Raw genomic sequence first — 17,775 nt, 5'->3', positions numbered from 1 at the left:
CATGTGAAAAATGTAGTAGGATTCCTGCTCGTTCTCTGGAGAGTTCTCGGCTCCACTGTTGTTAAGATGAGTGGGCGGATCAAAGAACCGCTTTTTTTTTCTCCTGTTTCTCTTCATCCTCATTCCTGCTTTCTACTCTCTCTTCTTTTTTCTCATCTTAATTTGATTATTTAGTGAAACATCTCCATCGCCCTTACATCTCTCTCTTGACCTACTAACCTCTCTGCTGTACGTCTGCTTGCTTCTTTCTCATTCCCTGTTTCTGGGTGTCTCTCTCTCTCTCCCCCCCCCCCCCCCCCCCCCCCCGGCCGGTCTCTTAATGAGAGCGAGCCGAGTAAATGTGTGGCAGAGAACAAACAGACAGAGGAGATAAAGAGGTGTCCAGAGAAGGAGAGACGGATGAGGGGAGGGAGAGAGAGAGAGAAATGTGAAAAGCTAAATAGGCTACACTTGAATAAAGAGGGCTGCACGGTGGTGCCGTGGTTAGCACTGGCGCCTCACAGCTAGAGGGTTGCAGGTTCGAATCTGGCTTGGGACCCTTCTGTGTGGAGTTTGCATGTTCTCCCCGTGTTAGCGTGGGTTTTCTCCGGGTACTCCGGTTTCCTCCCACAGTCCAAAGACATGCAGGTTAGGTTAATTGTGGACTCTAAATTGCCCGTAGGTGTGAATGTGAGCGTGAATGGTTGTCTGTCTATATGTGTCAGCCCTGCGATGGACTGGCGACCTGTCCAGGGTGTACCCTGCCTTCGCCCAATGTCGGCTGGGATCGGCTCCAGCCCCCCCGCGACCCCTAACGGGATAAGCGGTTGCAGATGGATGGATGGATGGATGGATTGAATAAAGAGCGATAGATCAGACAGTGTGTGAAGCTGTTCCATGTATTCTGTCTGGTGTACAGTTAAATGAATTAGCAGGTTTACAGGTGCATTAACAATCTGCTTTAGAAATATTTCAGTTAACACTTTTACATGATTCAAAGAGTTTTTTTTTCCTGATATAACCGATTTCATATAGAAAAACTTTAATATCAAACCAAAGGAACCAAAAGAACCAGCTTTCCCATCGTGTTTTCTTTTTTATCCCTGTACTGAATTTACAATGAATGAAAACAATTAGCATTTTGGACAGAAATCCATGATATCTTGGAATTAATTATTAATTAATTAAATTAATGTACCTGATCATGCTAGAGGAACTTGAATGGATAAAGAGAGATAAATTCTTATTGAGAATATTATTGGTGGCTTGCACAGAAATGCTTAATAAATTGTTGAAAACAGAAATGCCTTGTGTAGTATTGATAAGAAGATTGACCTGCTGTGCAATATGTAATGAAGGATTACTTAGAACTTCAGAACTAAGACTATGACTATGTACAGTGGAGTTACAACAACTTCCTGTTTCATGGCGAATGGCTCATAATGGCCGCCACGCCTCGGTCAGGTCGTTCAGTGAAAACTCACCATTCGAATAACTTTTCATCCTTAAGGTCTTAAGATTGTCCTGACCAAATTTCAAGTTGATCTGATGAAATCTGTAGGAGTTCGTTAAAGTACGCGGCTTATAAAATCGCACATTAAATTCAAAATGGCTGACTTCCTGTTGAGTTCTTGGCATACCTCCAAGAGGCTTTTTTGTGCGTCTCCACATGTTACATCTCTCTGCCAAATTTCAGACATGTCAGTTAAACCTGAGCGAGAGGCTTAATTTTTCCAACATTCTAGGGGGCACTAGCGAGCCATTTTGAAACACCCAAGCCCGAGACCCTTAAAATATCCGATTTTTCACCGCGTCTGATAAGTGTGCCAAGTTTAACAATTTTCTGATCATGTTAAAGGCCTCAAAAAGGCGATTCATTTGGGAGAAAAGAAAAAGAAGAAACCCTACAGTTTCAATAGGGCCTTCGCTGGCCCGACGTTGTCGGTGCTCGGGCCTTAATAAAGCGGCTCAGCATTTGGTTGTCAACGTTAAGGATGAACTATTCGGTACAGCCCTACTGTTGTTTTGTTTTATTTTCACACATCCTTTAGAAAATCCTTTTAAAGATTGCAAATAAAAGAACTAAGCCATTCCAGGCATTACTAAGCTGGGATAAAATAAGCCGAGCTGCATGTAGGTGTTAATCATGTTATTCGTGCACTGATTAAGATTTCCCTCCATTAAAGCTATGAACTGTGAGCTCTCAGAGGTGCAGGCAGACTGGTGGCAGACTGGCTGCAGAAGTAATAGCAGGGCAGAATGTATAATAGCTAGTGTCTGCGGGGTATATAGAGCATGGAGAACTGGTCTGTCACTCTATCTGGGGGCAGAGGGGTATTTATAGGAGGATAGCAGGGGGCATATTGTTGAGGAAAGGACAGAAAATAAGAGTGGAACAGAGAGAAAGACGGCAGATCGTCATGGAGAGCAGGATCACGAGGCAGATGCACAGAGGAAGATAAGGGCATAATGGGATAGAAGGGATACAGTGAGTGGTTCTGTCCTTTATCTGACCCTTTTTGGACTCTATTCCATTTTTATCTTTTTTTCTGTATCGTAGCACATATTTGCCTCTATCCCAGAGAGAGGGATAGCTGAAAAAAAGACGTGAATTTGTCCTTCGTCTACTCTTTGAAGCCGACCCCCTGTCCTGCTTTGTTTCCACCACCCTCAACCTCCTATCCCCCTCTCTTTTTTTTTTCTGTAACCGATCCAGCTCGGCTCATTTCAAACCTAAACATGTCTGTCTGGCTCCAAAACAGACCAGGACCACCCCTTTCCCCTCCCCTCCCCCACCAGACCCCATTTCAAATCCAGAGCAATGATGTCATGCCGATGCTTAGAAAGACGAGGGAGCTCAGGACGTGGTGTGTGTGTGTGTGCGTGTGTCGGGGGGGCTAGCCATGGGATAAGGGGTCATGGGAGTGGGAGGTGATGTTGTCACATTATTGTTTAAACTTTCCAACAATGATCTCACAGAGAATGACTGGGTCAATAAGAGGGAGAGAGCAGTTTTCCACTGTCTGCTTCTTCTTCATTTGCATTCCTGTCACAACTCGCTCGTTCATAATACAATACCTACCTTTATATATAAATAAAACCTTTTGGGTATAAAATCGCAGTGCCTAACCAAAATGTGTCTCTAGCGCCAAGAATTGAAAGCTGGCATCAAATGTCTGGTCAGATTCAGGGTCTTGTTTACTTGTTCTTGGATTACATGTTTCCTGAGTTTAGCTATTTTATTTAAAGGTCCCATATTGTAAAAAGTGAGATTTTCATATCTTTTATATTATAAAGCAGGTTTTTATGCTATATAAATACTGTTAAATTATCAAAACGCTCAATATACGGAGAAATACACACAGCCCGTATTCAGAAATTGTGAAGCAGTCAGGATTTCTGTCCATTTGTGATGTCACAAATATACAATATTTAGACCATTACACGGTTTTAAACCTAATCATTCTAAATGTGTCCCAGTTTATTTCCTGTTGCAGTGTATGTAAATAACATCAGCTGACAGGAAGTAAACATGGACCCAAGCTGTTGCCTAGCAACGCAATTCCGTTGAAATGCACTAAAACGGAGCGTTTCAGACAGAGGGTGAATACAGGTATATTTAGGCAGACAGTATGAGGAAAATAACGTGTTTTTTTTAACATTACAGCATGTAAACATGTTCTAGTAGAAATACAAAATTCAGGTATGAACCTGAAAATGAGCATGATATGGGACCTTTAAAGGTGCTCTATACCATATCCAAAGCATTAATATTGCAGCAAACAACTATTGTCTATGTAAAGATATAGAGGAGTAATGTCTACCTGAGCAGAGAATGAAGTCCCTCTCCCTCTGTATGTGTTGTAATCAGAGATTCTCCTTGCTTTGTTTACAAGGGCTGGTTGCCATTGAGTGCATGTTCGTGCATGTGAGCGGGCCCCACTGGCTAGCTCATGACCGCCGCTCTGCACCGATGCTGCCGTCGCGTAAGCGTAGCGCCCACCCTCTGTCAGCACTGTTGCCGTCGTTTGCACCGTTAGCACCGTTAGCTGCGAGATGCCGGCTCAACAGTCACCATGTTGAGAGCCGTGCGGAGGCAGTAGATACGCTCTCAATCTCGCATTTAGCACCTTTAAGCAAAGTTATTGTACAGCTGCTCGTGTTCAGACAACTACAAACATTTGTAAACTTTGTTTTCTCTCCTTAAATGAAGAAAAAATGTCTTTATTCCTTTGTGTGTTCTGTAAAAAAAAGATTGTTTTATTAGTATTGATAGTATTGATGGAGAATTGATGTTATAGAGAGCTGTATTGAGACTAGAGTGAGGCATTCATCTTAAAAAACCTGTGAAGACTCACCATAAAATCACTCCCTGTTTACTACAAAGTGAACTGTATTCACTGTCGCCATTTTATTTGTGTCCAAATTAGGGATGTCCATAATTAACCGTTTAACCGTTAACCGACATTAAGCATTTTAACCGATTAACGCTAACGGTTAAAACGGTTAAAAGAAATATTAATATTTAACTCAAAAGCTGAGCGGCTCAGAGGAGCGGCTCGTCTCTTTAAGGAGAAAAGCTGGTCCACCTTAACAGCCCACCTTAAGAGGCGGAGCCGGAGCTGCAGGATACAGGAAGTCGGCTCCGGTCTCTGGCTCAATTGAGTGGAGGAGTTGTAGTTTCGTAGCATTTATTCACCGACAAATAAAGTGTACACACACTGCTACACCTACGTTCACAGCTAGAACACCACCAACAACCTCACACTCACCACCCACACACACACACGGTCTGTTGGAAACTCGCTAAAGTTACTCAGACTACGTGTGCGGCGGCGAACACGAAGCCTCCGGCAATGCTAGAGCTGCTAACGTAGCACAAATACACACACTGTTTGTTGAACACTCGCTAAAGTTCCGCCGGGCAGACACACAGCTGACAACCTGCTAAACTAAACTAAATGTGCGGTGGAGACTTTTACTGGGAAAGTGACTGCATGTCCGCGACACTACACGCAGCATCGTAGCTGCTAAGTTAACGCTCCCGGACGCTGAACTGGAGACTCCCGTCAACCAATATCTGTTGTGCTCCTGCAGCTGGTACACCGCTGCATACGAGGCACAAATCTTGTCGGTTAACGGTTAATAATCGGTTAACGAGGGTCGGTTATCGGTTAAGAACATTTTTCAAAATTAGCATCCCTAGTCTAAATAGTCCAAAGAGTGTAGGACTTGTGCGCTGTATAACTGCCCTCTAAATCTCCCGTAACGGAACGAATCAAGTAGTATCCATGGCATGTACTCTACTTCCTGCTAACAATCCCTGCAGTGCAGTGTGTCACATTTTGTAGATGTGGAAATGACAGTATAGCGTCACATAGATAAGTGTCCGAAATCTCAATCGACTGCTCACTAATGGAATAAACTACTCCGTTATCTAAAGGGAGTGGTTTGGGACACAGCCTAAGTTCTGTATGAGAAACAGGATAACTGTCTCCCAGTCAGAGTATTGCTATTTACCATGTACATGTTTATACATGGCCATCCTGTCTACACGTATGTGCTACTGTGGAATCTGTGTTTGTATTTAGGGTTGCTCAGTGGGCCGATGAGAGGTGTGTGTGTGTGCATGCACTCTGCATCAGAGGATGCTTCCAATTCCAGTCTTTTTCGGGGTGCAATCCAGAATCTCAGCTGTCTCCTCACCCCACCCTCACACACAAATACACACACACACACAACACACACACACACACACACACACACACACACTTTAGGGTGTGGCATCTACATCTCTCTGCATGCCCCTGGCTCCCTCCGTCCCTAAGCAGCTGACATAGTCTCTGGGTGGGATGAGAACACACACACACACACATACACGCTCTAAAGCCGAAGCTGCAGATGGACATTCCTGGGTTGGGCTGGTTAGTCTGGGTGACAGCAGAACAGGAGGAGAGTGTGTCTTTGCGCACACATGTTTGTGAAAATCCCTGTCCTAAATCATGACCGCACGCCTCCCCTGTCTTCACCCCCTCCATCTCCTTCTCCCTCACACCTTTCACCTCCTCCTCCTCCTCCTCCTCCTCCTCTTCCTCCTCCTCGTCTTCCTCCTCCTCCTCAGTATTGTTTTATCCTCCTATAGTTTCTCTTTTCCGCCTCATCATCCTCCAGCCTTCCCTCCTTGGACAGTCTGTAAGCCTGTGACTCACCGTCCTGTCCTTCCCCGCACTGCCTGTGTCAGCAACTGTTTAATGGTGGTAGTAGAAGTCAAGCCAAACTGGGCCAGCAGCTCACTGGTTGTCTTTGGGCCCATGCTGTGCGGCTGGAACATGTCCTAATTTTCACCTACAGAGCTGCTTACTCATTTTGATTTGAGTAATTAGCAGTAAGTAAGTCCGAAATAGACATTTTGACTTTAGAGTTTGTTCAAAATGCTAAGCGTCCTTGGGTTTCTTTATTATTTAATGCACCTTTAAACCTGCATGATTCATTTAACTGTACACCAGTCAGAATACATTATTATTAGTAGTATTATTACTACTCTGATGCTTGTAAAATATTGTTCCCATTGCTGACCTGACTGAAAGATACTCTGTGTTAAAACAAACCCATGTAATGTAACACATGATGTGTTGTGCCCATATTTAACTTTTGTGTTGATTTAATAGGCTACAAATAACACAGGAAAGCACTTTAAGTATCAACACTATGTATAAACACACCACCTTAACCCTATAATGTTGGAATATTATTGGAGTATTATAGGCCTACTATAGAAGATAATATTAGCAATAAAATCCCAGCCGGTTATGACTGACACAGTATAACATGCTCAAAGAAATAATGAATAACTATGAATAAGTCACACAGCAACATGTGAATAAGAGGAGTACTGGCACTTCAAGCACTGCTCACAGTAACTGTAACGTGAATGAGTCAGAGACCCTCAGTAACATTTCTGTTCAGGTCGGGTATCTAAAATCCCAGGGTAAAACTGCATGTCCAGCTTTTGAGAAGTTATAATGCACACATTTTAAAAAAGTGTTTTTAAATCTGAGACACATTTTATGTTGTTGAAAACTCATCAATATTTCATCTGTTGTGGTTTTCTGAGTGAAAAGAAATACAGCCTTCTGCTGAAGAACATATGCTCTCCATTTATCATACTGAATATATACATAGAAAACATATGAAACCGATGATAATAAATAGTTGGAGTAAGTTAAGTTTTTACCGTGTCCATTCAGACCGGACCGAATGAATTTCAGTAACAAGTTGACCTGTTTTCCGCCGTCAGCAGCCATGTTGGCTCGCCTAATTCAAACTCAAAGGCGGCGTTCAGTTGAAAGAGTTCAGTGTGTCAGAACCCAGTAACCCTCCCGTGACCGCCCAGCTAATCCAAGTCATACGTCACCTGGACGGCAGCGCTGTTTACTGGCTCTCTGGATTTTCCTGGACTACTTTCTGTCATCCTGTTCTCTTTCTGTCTGCGTATTCATGTCTGTATATGTGTGTGTGCGTGTTGTGTTTCTTTGTGTGAGTTATTTCTGCCTGCGTGTCTTCATTTTGTGTCTCTAAGGGGCATCATTCCTCTAATCATATAACCTGATTCGTCCGGCAGAACTTGTGTCAGTGACGGATCCAGAAAGTGAGTGATTGAACATCTTAGCCTTTCCACTCGCAGGTCCTGTATTGTGTCAGCTGTTGTGAATTAGAAAGGCATGCCACAGCTCAGCCTCTCCCTCTCACTCTCCGTCTTTTTCCCCCTTCCTTCTTTCAGTTCAATGAAATCCAAAATACTCTTCTGATATGACAAATATAAGTAAGACATGTACAAAATATTTCATCTAATAATCCTCTTTCAGAATAAAATGTCTGTCAAAGTTAACGTGATGATAACGCGTTAACGCAAATTCGTTTTAAAGCCACTAATTTCTTCAACGCAATCGATCTTTCGGAGGTTGTAGCGGGCTCAGTTTTAATGCTAGAGTGAAGATACTGATATAATATGAAAACCTAAGGAATCCATCGGTACCAACCATGTCATACCAGCTTGTTGCGAAGGAGGTTAAATAACGTTCCAAACTTGCACTAACTTTTGGCGAGGAAAAACTGTCATGGCCGTTTTCAAAGGGGTCCCTTGACCTCTGACCTCCAGATATGTGAATGTTAATGGGTTCTATGGGTACCCACAAGTCTCCCCTTTACAGACATTCCCACTTTATGATAATCACATGCAGTTTGGGGCAAGTCATAGTCAAATCAGCACACTGACACACTGACAGCTGTTGTTGCCTGTTGGGCTGCAGTTTGCCATGTTATGATTTGAGAATGTATTTTTATGCTAAATGTAGTACCTGTGAGGGTTTCTGGACAATATCTGTCATTGTTTTGTGTTGTTAATTGATTTCCAATAATAAGTATATACATTTTTTATTTATTTATTTATATATTCAACCTTTATTTAACCAGGTTGTACTCATTGAGATTAAGAATCTCTTTTGCAAGAGAGACCTGGCCAAGACAGCAGCATTTAAACATACATTAAAGTTTCAGACGCCTCAACATAAAACAAATGCAAAATAAATACATAGCATAATATCATACAAAACTCATTAAAATCACATACATACATTTGCATAATGCAGCATATTTTTCCACTCCCATGTTGATAAGAGTATTACATACTTGACAAATCTCCCTTTAAGGTACATTTTGAACAGATAAAAAATGTGCGATTAACTACACGGACAATCATACGATTAAATATTTGAATTGATTGACAGCCCTGATTGTCTGACCTCAACCAAAATGATATTGTAGGTTATATTTCAGAATGGTGTAAAGGGAAAACCAAGATTCACTTTCTTAGCACATACCTTTGATGTATGTAGTAATTTAAAAAATAAGATTAATTTTGTATCACATAACTGAGATTATTTCCAATACATCTCAGGGAGTGGTAAAAATGTAGGCTAATAAAAGATAAACTGGTTTTAATCATAAATATTATATTAGTGACAGAAGAACTGAGACAAATATATTGTATATTTAAACATAAATTGAAACATGTAAAATATAGGATAGAATAAACAACTTAAACTAATTCTTTTTGAGATCACACGAGTGATATTATTATCATACCAAGTACCAGGAAATCTAATAAAAAAACATAAACAGAGGCTGTTATGGGACAAATAATACATATAATTCATGTTTTCCTTAAGACATACAGTCGGTGACCTCAAGGTTTACCGTGGTGTTTTTTTTAATCCCTACCAGGCATAAGCCTGTAAGGAGATCATGTGCTTGGTCATGTGTGTATATATGTCTGTCTGTCCACAGCTAATTTTGCATACTTCTGAACCCATCAGCCTGATATTTTCTGTGCTCAGTATTACAAGAACCTCTTGTGGTTGCAGTGATTCACAATTTTTGAACAACCGATTTTATTTACTGTTTTATAGCGTCGTTGAATGCCGACTCCTCACTCCTCTTAACTGGCTGGTAGCGGCCACAAGTGATCAACAACTGCTCCAGTAGAAAGAGGTATTTCTGGCAATCGGCTAGGCTAAAAACAAGCCTCACCTAGTCTGTTGCAGGCCACATTTTGGCCTTTTGTTGTGGCTCAAAAACAGACTTTTGAACCAGAGCATCTGCAGATTAATTCTTAAAGCTAATATAAACTCGGAAAGAAAAGTTTGGAAACTTGTGTTTGGTGTATTATATCATTGTATTTTACATTGTTTGAAAGCCTGTTTATTTATCTTCACAATGATGTCCAACTTGTAAGGATCATGCATTTGTGGGATGAGCAGCACAGCTGATTATGTGGGTAGCGCCCAAGAAAAATTTGCCAAAATGCTCTGCCAATGGTAAACAGTGTATTCTCCTGTTGGTGTTGACTCTTGTTTTGAGTTGTTTGGTGGATTGGATGACAATCTATCAGTAACAAGGAACAAACAAGACATATTGGCAATTTTACACTTTATTCATTTAATACACCGTCAAGAGCCTCAGTAGCGGTGGAAGATCCATACGCAGCCACAACAGCCTGGCACCTCCTCCTCATGCTGGTCACCAACCTGGTCACACGTTGCTGTGGGATGGCGTTCCATTCCTCAACCAGGATTCGTTGCAGGTCAGCCAGCGTGGTTGTGTTGGTCACTCTAACATGTACAGCACGCCCAAGCTGATCCCACAAGTGTTGAATTGGGTTGAGGTGTGGACTCTTGACAGGCCGTTCCATTCTCTCTACTCCCACATTGTGGAGGTAGTCTGTGATAACCCTGGCTCTGTGGGGGCGAGCGTTGTCATCTTGGAGGATGAAGTTAGGTCCCAGATTGTGGAGATATGGGATCGCCACTGGCTGCAGAACCTCATCCCGATATCTCACTGCATTGAGATGGCCTTCAATGATGACAAACCTTGTTTTGCCAGTGAGGGAGATGCCCCCCCACACCGTGACACTGCCCCCACCAAAAGCTGTTACTCCATCGGTGCAACAATTTTACTGTAGAGGTTGTGTAAGATCCCGCTGAGGAGGAGAACCAGGTGGATGCATGGGAGGTGGAGGAGGCTCAAAGAAAAATGGAAGAGGAGGTTGTGTGTGTGTGCGTGAGAGAAAAAAGAGAGATGATCTCCAGCATTGACCTCCCAGCAGGCGGCCTCACAGGTGTTGTTTGGTGAGTGTGTGTGTGTGTGTGTGGGGGAGAGAAAGAAAGAGGAAGTCACTGGGAGAAAGAAGAGAAGATAGGCCTAGTTTTACTGCACTAAAACTCCCCAAATGGTGTGAACAACCACCGCAGAGAATTGACCTCCAAAGTGTTTATAATGTGGAAAGTCCTTTCTGCATTAATCGCACATGAGACATTAAAAATCCATCTGTAACACAGACTGCCGGATGAATGAAAACACTAGGGATGCCAGTATCGGGTCCGATACTGTGCTCATGTACTCGTACTCGCAAAACGGCTCCGATACAACGGCACCGATACCACTTAACAGTGGTGCGCCCACCCGCACACGCCTGCACACACAAATCAGCAAATCAGCCATAAAATCTGCAAAGTCTGAAACTCACCATTATGATCGGCAGTGGTGTGTGTAGATGATTGACAGGCGTGTTTATTGAAGTTATGATGGTGCAGATGAATGCCTTATTTGCTTAGAGGTGTGTGTGTGTGTGTGTGTGTGTGTGTGCTGGGTCCAGGTCTCTTTGTGTCTGTCTCTCTGCCTCAGGAACAATAAATGCTTTCACACAAAGGGGCAGGTGAAATGCTCTGCTAGTTAATATAAAACTACCCCTGAGAGTTGAAAAGGAGGGTGGATTTAGGAGAGTAAAAGCACAGACAGAAAGCGAGATGGCGGCTACATTTCTCCTGCTGCCAGGTTACCACAGAGGCGGGCGGAGAGTGGGACGGGTGGAGAGAGATTGAAAAACAGGACGTTGAGGAAGAAAATGACATTAAAGCTGCAGTAGGTAGAATGTTTTTGGCATCATTGGGCAAAAATTCCATAATAACCTTTCAGCATATTGTAATTCAAGTGTTCTGAGAGATAACTAGACTTCTGCTCCTCCTCATGGCTCTGTTTTCAGGCTTTAAAAATCTAGCCTGTAATGGGAGACTTTGGCCAATCACAGGTCATTTCAGAGAGAGAGCGTTCCTATTGGCTGTTCATTCAACGGAGGCAGCTGTCAATCACTCGCAAACTCCGATGAAACGGTCAAACTAGACAGCACTGATCAAATATTGATTAATATTCTGTTACTGTAATGCCTATTTCTCTCCTCAAATGTGTTCAGAGACATCTTGTAGTGTACTGTTTAGCTGTAAATGAGAGAGTTTGCTCCGACTGGTGGGCGGTGCTTGGTATTTCCTCAACTGATCTCAACATGGCGGCCGGATCACAAACTTTCTCATTTGACAGCTAAACAGTACACTACAAGATGATTCTGAAAACATTTTATGCGAGAAATAGGCATTACGGTAACAAAATATTGATTTATATTTGATCAGCGCTGTCTAGTTTGACCGTTTGGTCGGCATTCACGAGTGATTGACAGCTGTTCAGAGGCTCCAGCTCGGCTCTGATTGGTTGTTTTCCTCCGATCTGTAAAATCTTGCAGATGCCGTTAGGAGCACCAGAGGACACAGAAGAATTCTTTTCACGTTACCTGTCTCATGCACTACTGTCAGGATATAGTGACCATTTTATAAAGATAACTTTTTTGAATCATATTTGCTCCGGTTCTTCCCACCGCAGCTTTAAAAGAGTGTGTTTTGAAGAGATGGATTATGGATTTACTCCGGCTTGGGAAGGAGGGAGAAATGTACATTTTCCCGTCGACAGGTGTTCCCCCATGAGCAAATAAATGACCCGGAAAAGTCAATAATACATACTTTATGCCCTCCACCTGTGTTTGTGTTCATGTCACTTAGCTGCACTAAGTGGTTTCAAGCCTCCAGACGCAGACAAAGGCAGTTTAACTTAGGCAAAAAACACAAACACATTACATGTGGCCATTTAGTGGACGCTGTGATCCAAAGTGCCACCATGGTAGTAAAGTTTTGCACCACAGTCTAACCCCACCCCACCCCACCCCAAGGGGAAATTAAACCCCTAATCCTCTCGTCCCCTCCACTCCTCTCTCCTCCTCCTCTTTCCGTCTGTTTTGTGACTCTTTAACCAGCCGTGACGACTGAGCAATGAATGCAATTTATAGCAGGGGAGGGTAGATGTGCAGAGGAATTGACTAATCAAGTTTAATCTTAAAGAGGTCACAGGGGGTCATGGGTGGAGGCCTAGACTCCACCCGTGTAAATGAGGCAGAGGAATAAGGGGTAGGGCTAATTAAATTAGCTTAATCTGTTTATCCTTTATGCCTCCTTTACTCTTTAATTTTTCTGCTTTCTGTCCTTCCATCTCCTCCTGGAATCTGGCCCACATCTGTGAATGCTCAGATTTAAATCTTGTTGTGGTCTGGCGTAAAGGGGGATTGTCGGTTAGCCGTGGGTCACGCGAGAGTTTGTGAGCCCTGCCTGTGTGTGCGCGTGCGTGGGTGTGTGTAGCACACCAGTGACAAACCCCTTTTGTTTCTATTAAGACGTTTGCCTTGGATGCGGCAATGACAGCTGCAGCGCAACTGACAGAGAGGAGGGGTGGTTTGGAGAGGGGGAGGGAGGGAGGGAGGGAGGGAAGGCAGTTAAAAAGAAAGAGTGGAGTATTTAGCATATTTGACATGCAGGCCACGGGCTGCTCTGTGCAACAGTTGAGAAAGAGGAGCGCTCCGCTTGTGAGTGTTGGAAATGTGTTCTGAGGCAAAGGAGTGAACAAGAAAGAAAGAAAGAAAGCAGGCATGCTTTGGTTCAGCTCTGCCAGACTGCTTTAAACAAACAGACTGGCTGAAAAAGGAGAAGAAGAAGAAAGAAGAGGAGGAACACCACAACTGGCCTGTAACTTTGGATAACAAGAGAAAAACAAAGTGGCTTGAAGCTCCCTGCCTTAGCTCTGTGGCTGCAGGTTGCCACATATGCTGGTATCCCCCTTCTGACTGACTGTGGGGCTGCTCAGAGGTTTTGTGTGGCATCCTGAGGAAACAGACAGCAGCCCCCCCCCCCCCCCAACACACACACACACACACACACACACACACACACACACACTCTCTCCCCCTCCTCTCCTGCTTTTTTGTGCACAGCCCTTTTTCCTCCTGGCCCCTCGGTCTCTCCCTCTGACACACACACACACACACACACACACACACACACACACACACACCAGCCGGATTGGGTTTCAGTGAAGGCGCAGACGGGAATGCACAAGTGGAGTCTGTGAATATCACAGACTTTTGTGTGTGTGTCTATATCTTTTCCATATTTGTTTTGTTTTTTTCACACCGGCAGCTCTTTTGCTGCTACTTCAGCTCGATAGAGAGATTGTGGCTCAACCCTGACAAAGAAAGAAATAATGGAGTGAATAAAAAGGGACTGGACTTACTTCCTTGTCTGCCTACAGCCTGGACAATCGCTTTGGGAGAAGAAAAAAAAAGACTCATTACTGATAAGCCTCTTTCTCTCCCGTCGGCTAGCGGTCCAACCCCCTCTCTCCCTATACCTTCCTTTCTGCTTTCTTTCTTTCTTTTTCTTTCACTCCGTATCATTTCACTCTCACAGGACAGTGTATTTGTGCTCCAGAGGGGGCGATGAATGTAGCCATCTCACGTCACTAGCCCTCCCCAAATCTGGCAACAGTGGCCGAGAGAGTAAGTGTATTATATGCTGCCTGGAGGAAACCCTCACCTGGCTTATATTACAGTATATTAATTCATAATTGTTTTATTTTTTTCTCCAGTTTTTATTTGGAAATAGTTGCTTGCTGCTCATGGAGAGATAATCAGCTGATATTCAGCCGATATTTCTTTTTAACGAGCAGAATCCTCCTCTGCACAACTCTTTCTCTCTGGCTCCACGCCCCCTCTTAGCACCCTGCCTCCCTCTCTATCGCTACTTAACTCTCCCCCCCCACCCTCTCTCACCCTCTCTCTCTGTCTCATGTGTTTTTTCTCTTTTTTTTCGGGGAGAGAGGAAACCAGCATGATTGGAACACTTCCTGTGTTTTAATACCAGTGCAGGAAACAGAACAAACGGAGCTGAATTCAAACACAAACAGCAAGAGAGCAGGGAGGGAGGTAGGGAGAGCGAGTGAGTGTGAGAGAGAGAGAGAGAGAGTAGGGACATGTGAGTGAGAGAGAGAGACGAGGGGAGGGAGCAGCGAGAGTGAGAGGAAAAGAGGGAGATTTTTTTAGCAGCTGCAAACCATTTCAGCTGTGTAGTGGCCTGAGAACAGAGACTGGGAGTGAAAGAAAAGAGAGAGCAGAGCTCGGGAGCCCACACGTCTCACAGAGAGAAAGAAAGAGAGAGAAGAGGAACTGGGATTGCGTGGCACTTTGTTTCATTCTCACTACGGAGTCGGGAGCAAGGAGAAAGAAGAAGGCAAAGAAAAGGGAAGGGAGCGTGTCCTGGGATTGTCTGCTGCTGAAGAGGGGGAAGACGCTGCCTGCTAAGCAAAGCTTGGACTGGAGCTGGGAGGGCTGTCTGGGTCTTTGCCCTCTGGATACAGTCCCACGACTCGCTGCTCTGCCCTGCTCGCCTGCCTGCTTCCCTGCCTGCTCGCCTGGCTGGTCCAGGATCCAGCCCCCCACCCCTCTCCTCCCCCTTTTCTATCTACCCCCAGATGCCCTCATTCATTCCAGCCTCACCCCCTCCAAGATACTGCCTGCTTTCGATCTACTGTACCACGTCTCCCCTGGAGCTGTGCATGATCTGAGGATGAGAGAGAAAGATAAAAGAAAAGAACTGAAACACTGACAGGGATTTCTTCACGCAAAAGCGGACCGCTTCTTCTCTTTGTCCTGGATTTAGTATTTACCTCAAATGCTAGACTGATGCGTGGATGATGGAGTTGATTTTGTTTCACTAATAATGACTGCTATGATGATGATGATGAGAAAAAGAAATAGGGTTTGTCCTGCAGGCACAAAGCCCTGATTCTTTGTGATGGAAGCAGTGGACAGAAAAAGAAAAGATGTGGACTGCTTGAACACTCAACCGGACCACAAAGTGGCAGTGACTTGGTAAAGGGATTTCTATTTTCATATTTTTCTCGAGTTGGGTTTTCTTGCCTCGAAAAGCTCTAAAGGATAGACATTTTTAGTGTTGTCATTCATTTACTGGATTCTCATTAATTTTTCCTGCAAGGAATATATTTTTTTAACAAAGGAAGATAAAAGCGAAACAAATCCATGGAGTGTTGTACTTTCCTGTTCATCGTACCCCACGCAGTCTTTCTTTTATATAACAGAGAGTGGGTTTTCTCACCTTAAAAGGAGACTTTTACACTTCCCTGCCTGCCTCTCACTGAGACTGCTGAAGTTGTCCAAGCCCTCTCAGCCTTTTCTTGTTGTGCCACAGAAAGGAGAGGAGACTGGAGAGGAAGGAGGCTGGAGCTTTAGTGAGAGTAAGAAAAAAAGGGGGTCAAGGAATGAGCTGCTGTACATGAATATGGAGGAGAGAGCTGCACTCTGTGACAGCAAAACAAAGGGGTGTTATCTGCATGGTCCTCACCTCACCTTGGACTTTGTGCTACTCCGAGAGGGAGATGATGACTGTTTCTTTCCCTTCATCCCTCCACCTCTCCCTCATTCCTAACAGCCTTTCAAATAAACAGAGCTGGTGATTAATATGGTGCCGAGGGGGAGGGCTGTCTCTCCCACTCCCTCGCATGATGCCACACGGCATCTCAGAAAGACCAAGGAAATGCACAACTGTTGAAGTGACATAGGAGAGAGCGCAACACACACCGGTGGAATGCTACTGTGGATGATGACATTTGGAATCATTTCTAGAATGTGAAACCTGAAGGATTTGTTCAATGCAGCCAAATGGACTGTGGATTATTGGACTGAGGAATATTGAAGGTAAAGGAATTGCCCTTTTTTGTGAACAGTTTTTTATCTAATTTCGGTGCAGTGCTGTGCCACACCTGCACATTCAACGGTTTCTGTGGCAGCCCAGCAGAAGTGGAAAGGACAGAATGGGGAAACCTCTGAGCCGTCCGGACTGCCTGAGGCAGAACCCTCGCTGCCTTGGAAAAGGTGATGAGGATGAGGCATACATAGAGGATTGCTACGTCCCCCAGCGATCCATATATGATACAATGCGCATCAATGAACAGATTGACCAAGGGACCAAACTGTGTCAACCTTCCAGGAGCACTCTGGGCTCTGGTGGGGAGGTGAGAGGAGAGGGAAGTACACTATCCAGCAATGGCACCATCGGAGCTGATTTAGGTGGTGTTTTTGTCTCCAGGAACGTAGATCATGCTGGCGGAGCAAAGAGACTAGATGAGAGAGTGATCTTTGATGCCTTAAAGCTAACTGGTGATCCTCAGATAATGTCACCACCGGTTGGCATCATAGGCTCAGGTTTGCCTATCGCCCCGTCCTCATCTGGCTCCGGCGTGGTAGCCGCAGTGGCCAAGAGGCGGCATCAAGGTGGCGATAAGAGGGACAATCCGAACCGTCGCTCTTGGAAAGCCTTTATGCCTCCAAGTTATCCAGAGTTCGCCGAGAGACTTGAGTTCTCGTCTGTTGAAGGAGCAGAGAAACGTCTGTCTGTGGCTGTTCCTCTCTCTCCTTTACAGCCAATTCCTTTTCACCTCCCACCATCCACCCCTACCTGCTCCACTCCTTCCTTACCTCCTTACACGCCCTCGCCTCTTTCATCTGCTCCCCACACTCCTCCCGTTTCCTCTTCGCCTTCTTTGACGCCCACAGTTAGCCCCGTGCCTCCCCTCTTGCAGCATCCTCTCAGTAGGCAAAAGCAGGTTCATCCTGTGCTGCAGAGGCAACACAGACAGACTCATGTTGTGCCGTCCCCTTCCAAAGAACAATTACTTGCCTTTAGCCAGACTCAGGCACCCCAGGTTTCTGGAAATACACCACAGCATAGCGCCAGCATCCCCACACAGGTAGAAAGAAAAAGGGAGGACCACAGACGCACTAGCAGCTCATCTAAAGCTGGGTTTAGGCAGATCCCAGAGGAACCCGTTGAGTCAGTTAAGACCTCAGATTCAGAGAGGGACTCTCCTCTTTTGGACCAAGACCAGGGGGACAATGCCCCTCTCATCCCACCAAAACCAGTTTTCTGTCCTCCTACCAAGGCCCGCACCTGGCCCCGCAGTTTAACGACAGGGAGAAGAACCCAGGTCGGCCTGAGACACAACTTCCCCATA

At 44.5% G+C, this 17,775-nt stretch overlaps 1 protein-coding gene and 1 long non-coding RNA gene across 2 annotated transcripts in view; one reads left to right on the top strand and one right to left on the bottom strand.

Moving 5' to 3' along the window:
• Window positions 1–17,775, top strand: part of macf1a (microtubule actin crosslinking factor 1a) — a 177,229-nt gene that overhangs the window by 89,402 nt on the left and 70,052 nt on the right. Inside the window, 1 exon segment of the mRNA XM_037794207.1 lies at window positions 2,841–2,846. Coding sequence (XP_037650135.1) covers window positions 2,841–2,846 — 6 coding nt within the window.
• Window positions 15,175–16,247, bottom strand: LOC119502918. Its single transcript, XR_005210216.1, has 3 exons — window positions 16,107–16,247; window positions 15,861–15,988; window positions 15,175–15,305 (listed from the first exon to the last, which is right to left on the bottom strand). It is a non-coding gene; the product is annotated as an uncharacterized LOC119502918 (long non-coding RNA).

Source organism: Sebastes umbrosus, chromosome 15 (assembly GCF_015220745.1).
Source record: "Sebastes umbrosus isolate fSebUmb1 chromosome 15, fSebUmb1.pri, whole genome shotgun sequence".
In the NCBI taxonomy this organism is placed as follows: domain Eukaryota; kingdom Metazoa; phylum Chordata; class Actinopteri; order Perciformes; family Sebastidae; genus Sebastes; species Sebastes umbrosus.
This window is presented reverse-complemented; position numbering and strand designations above follow the sequence as displayed.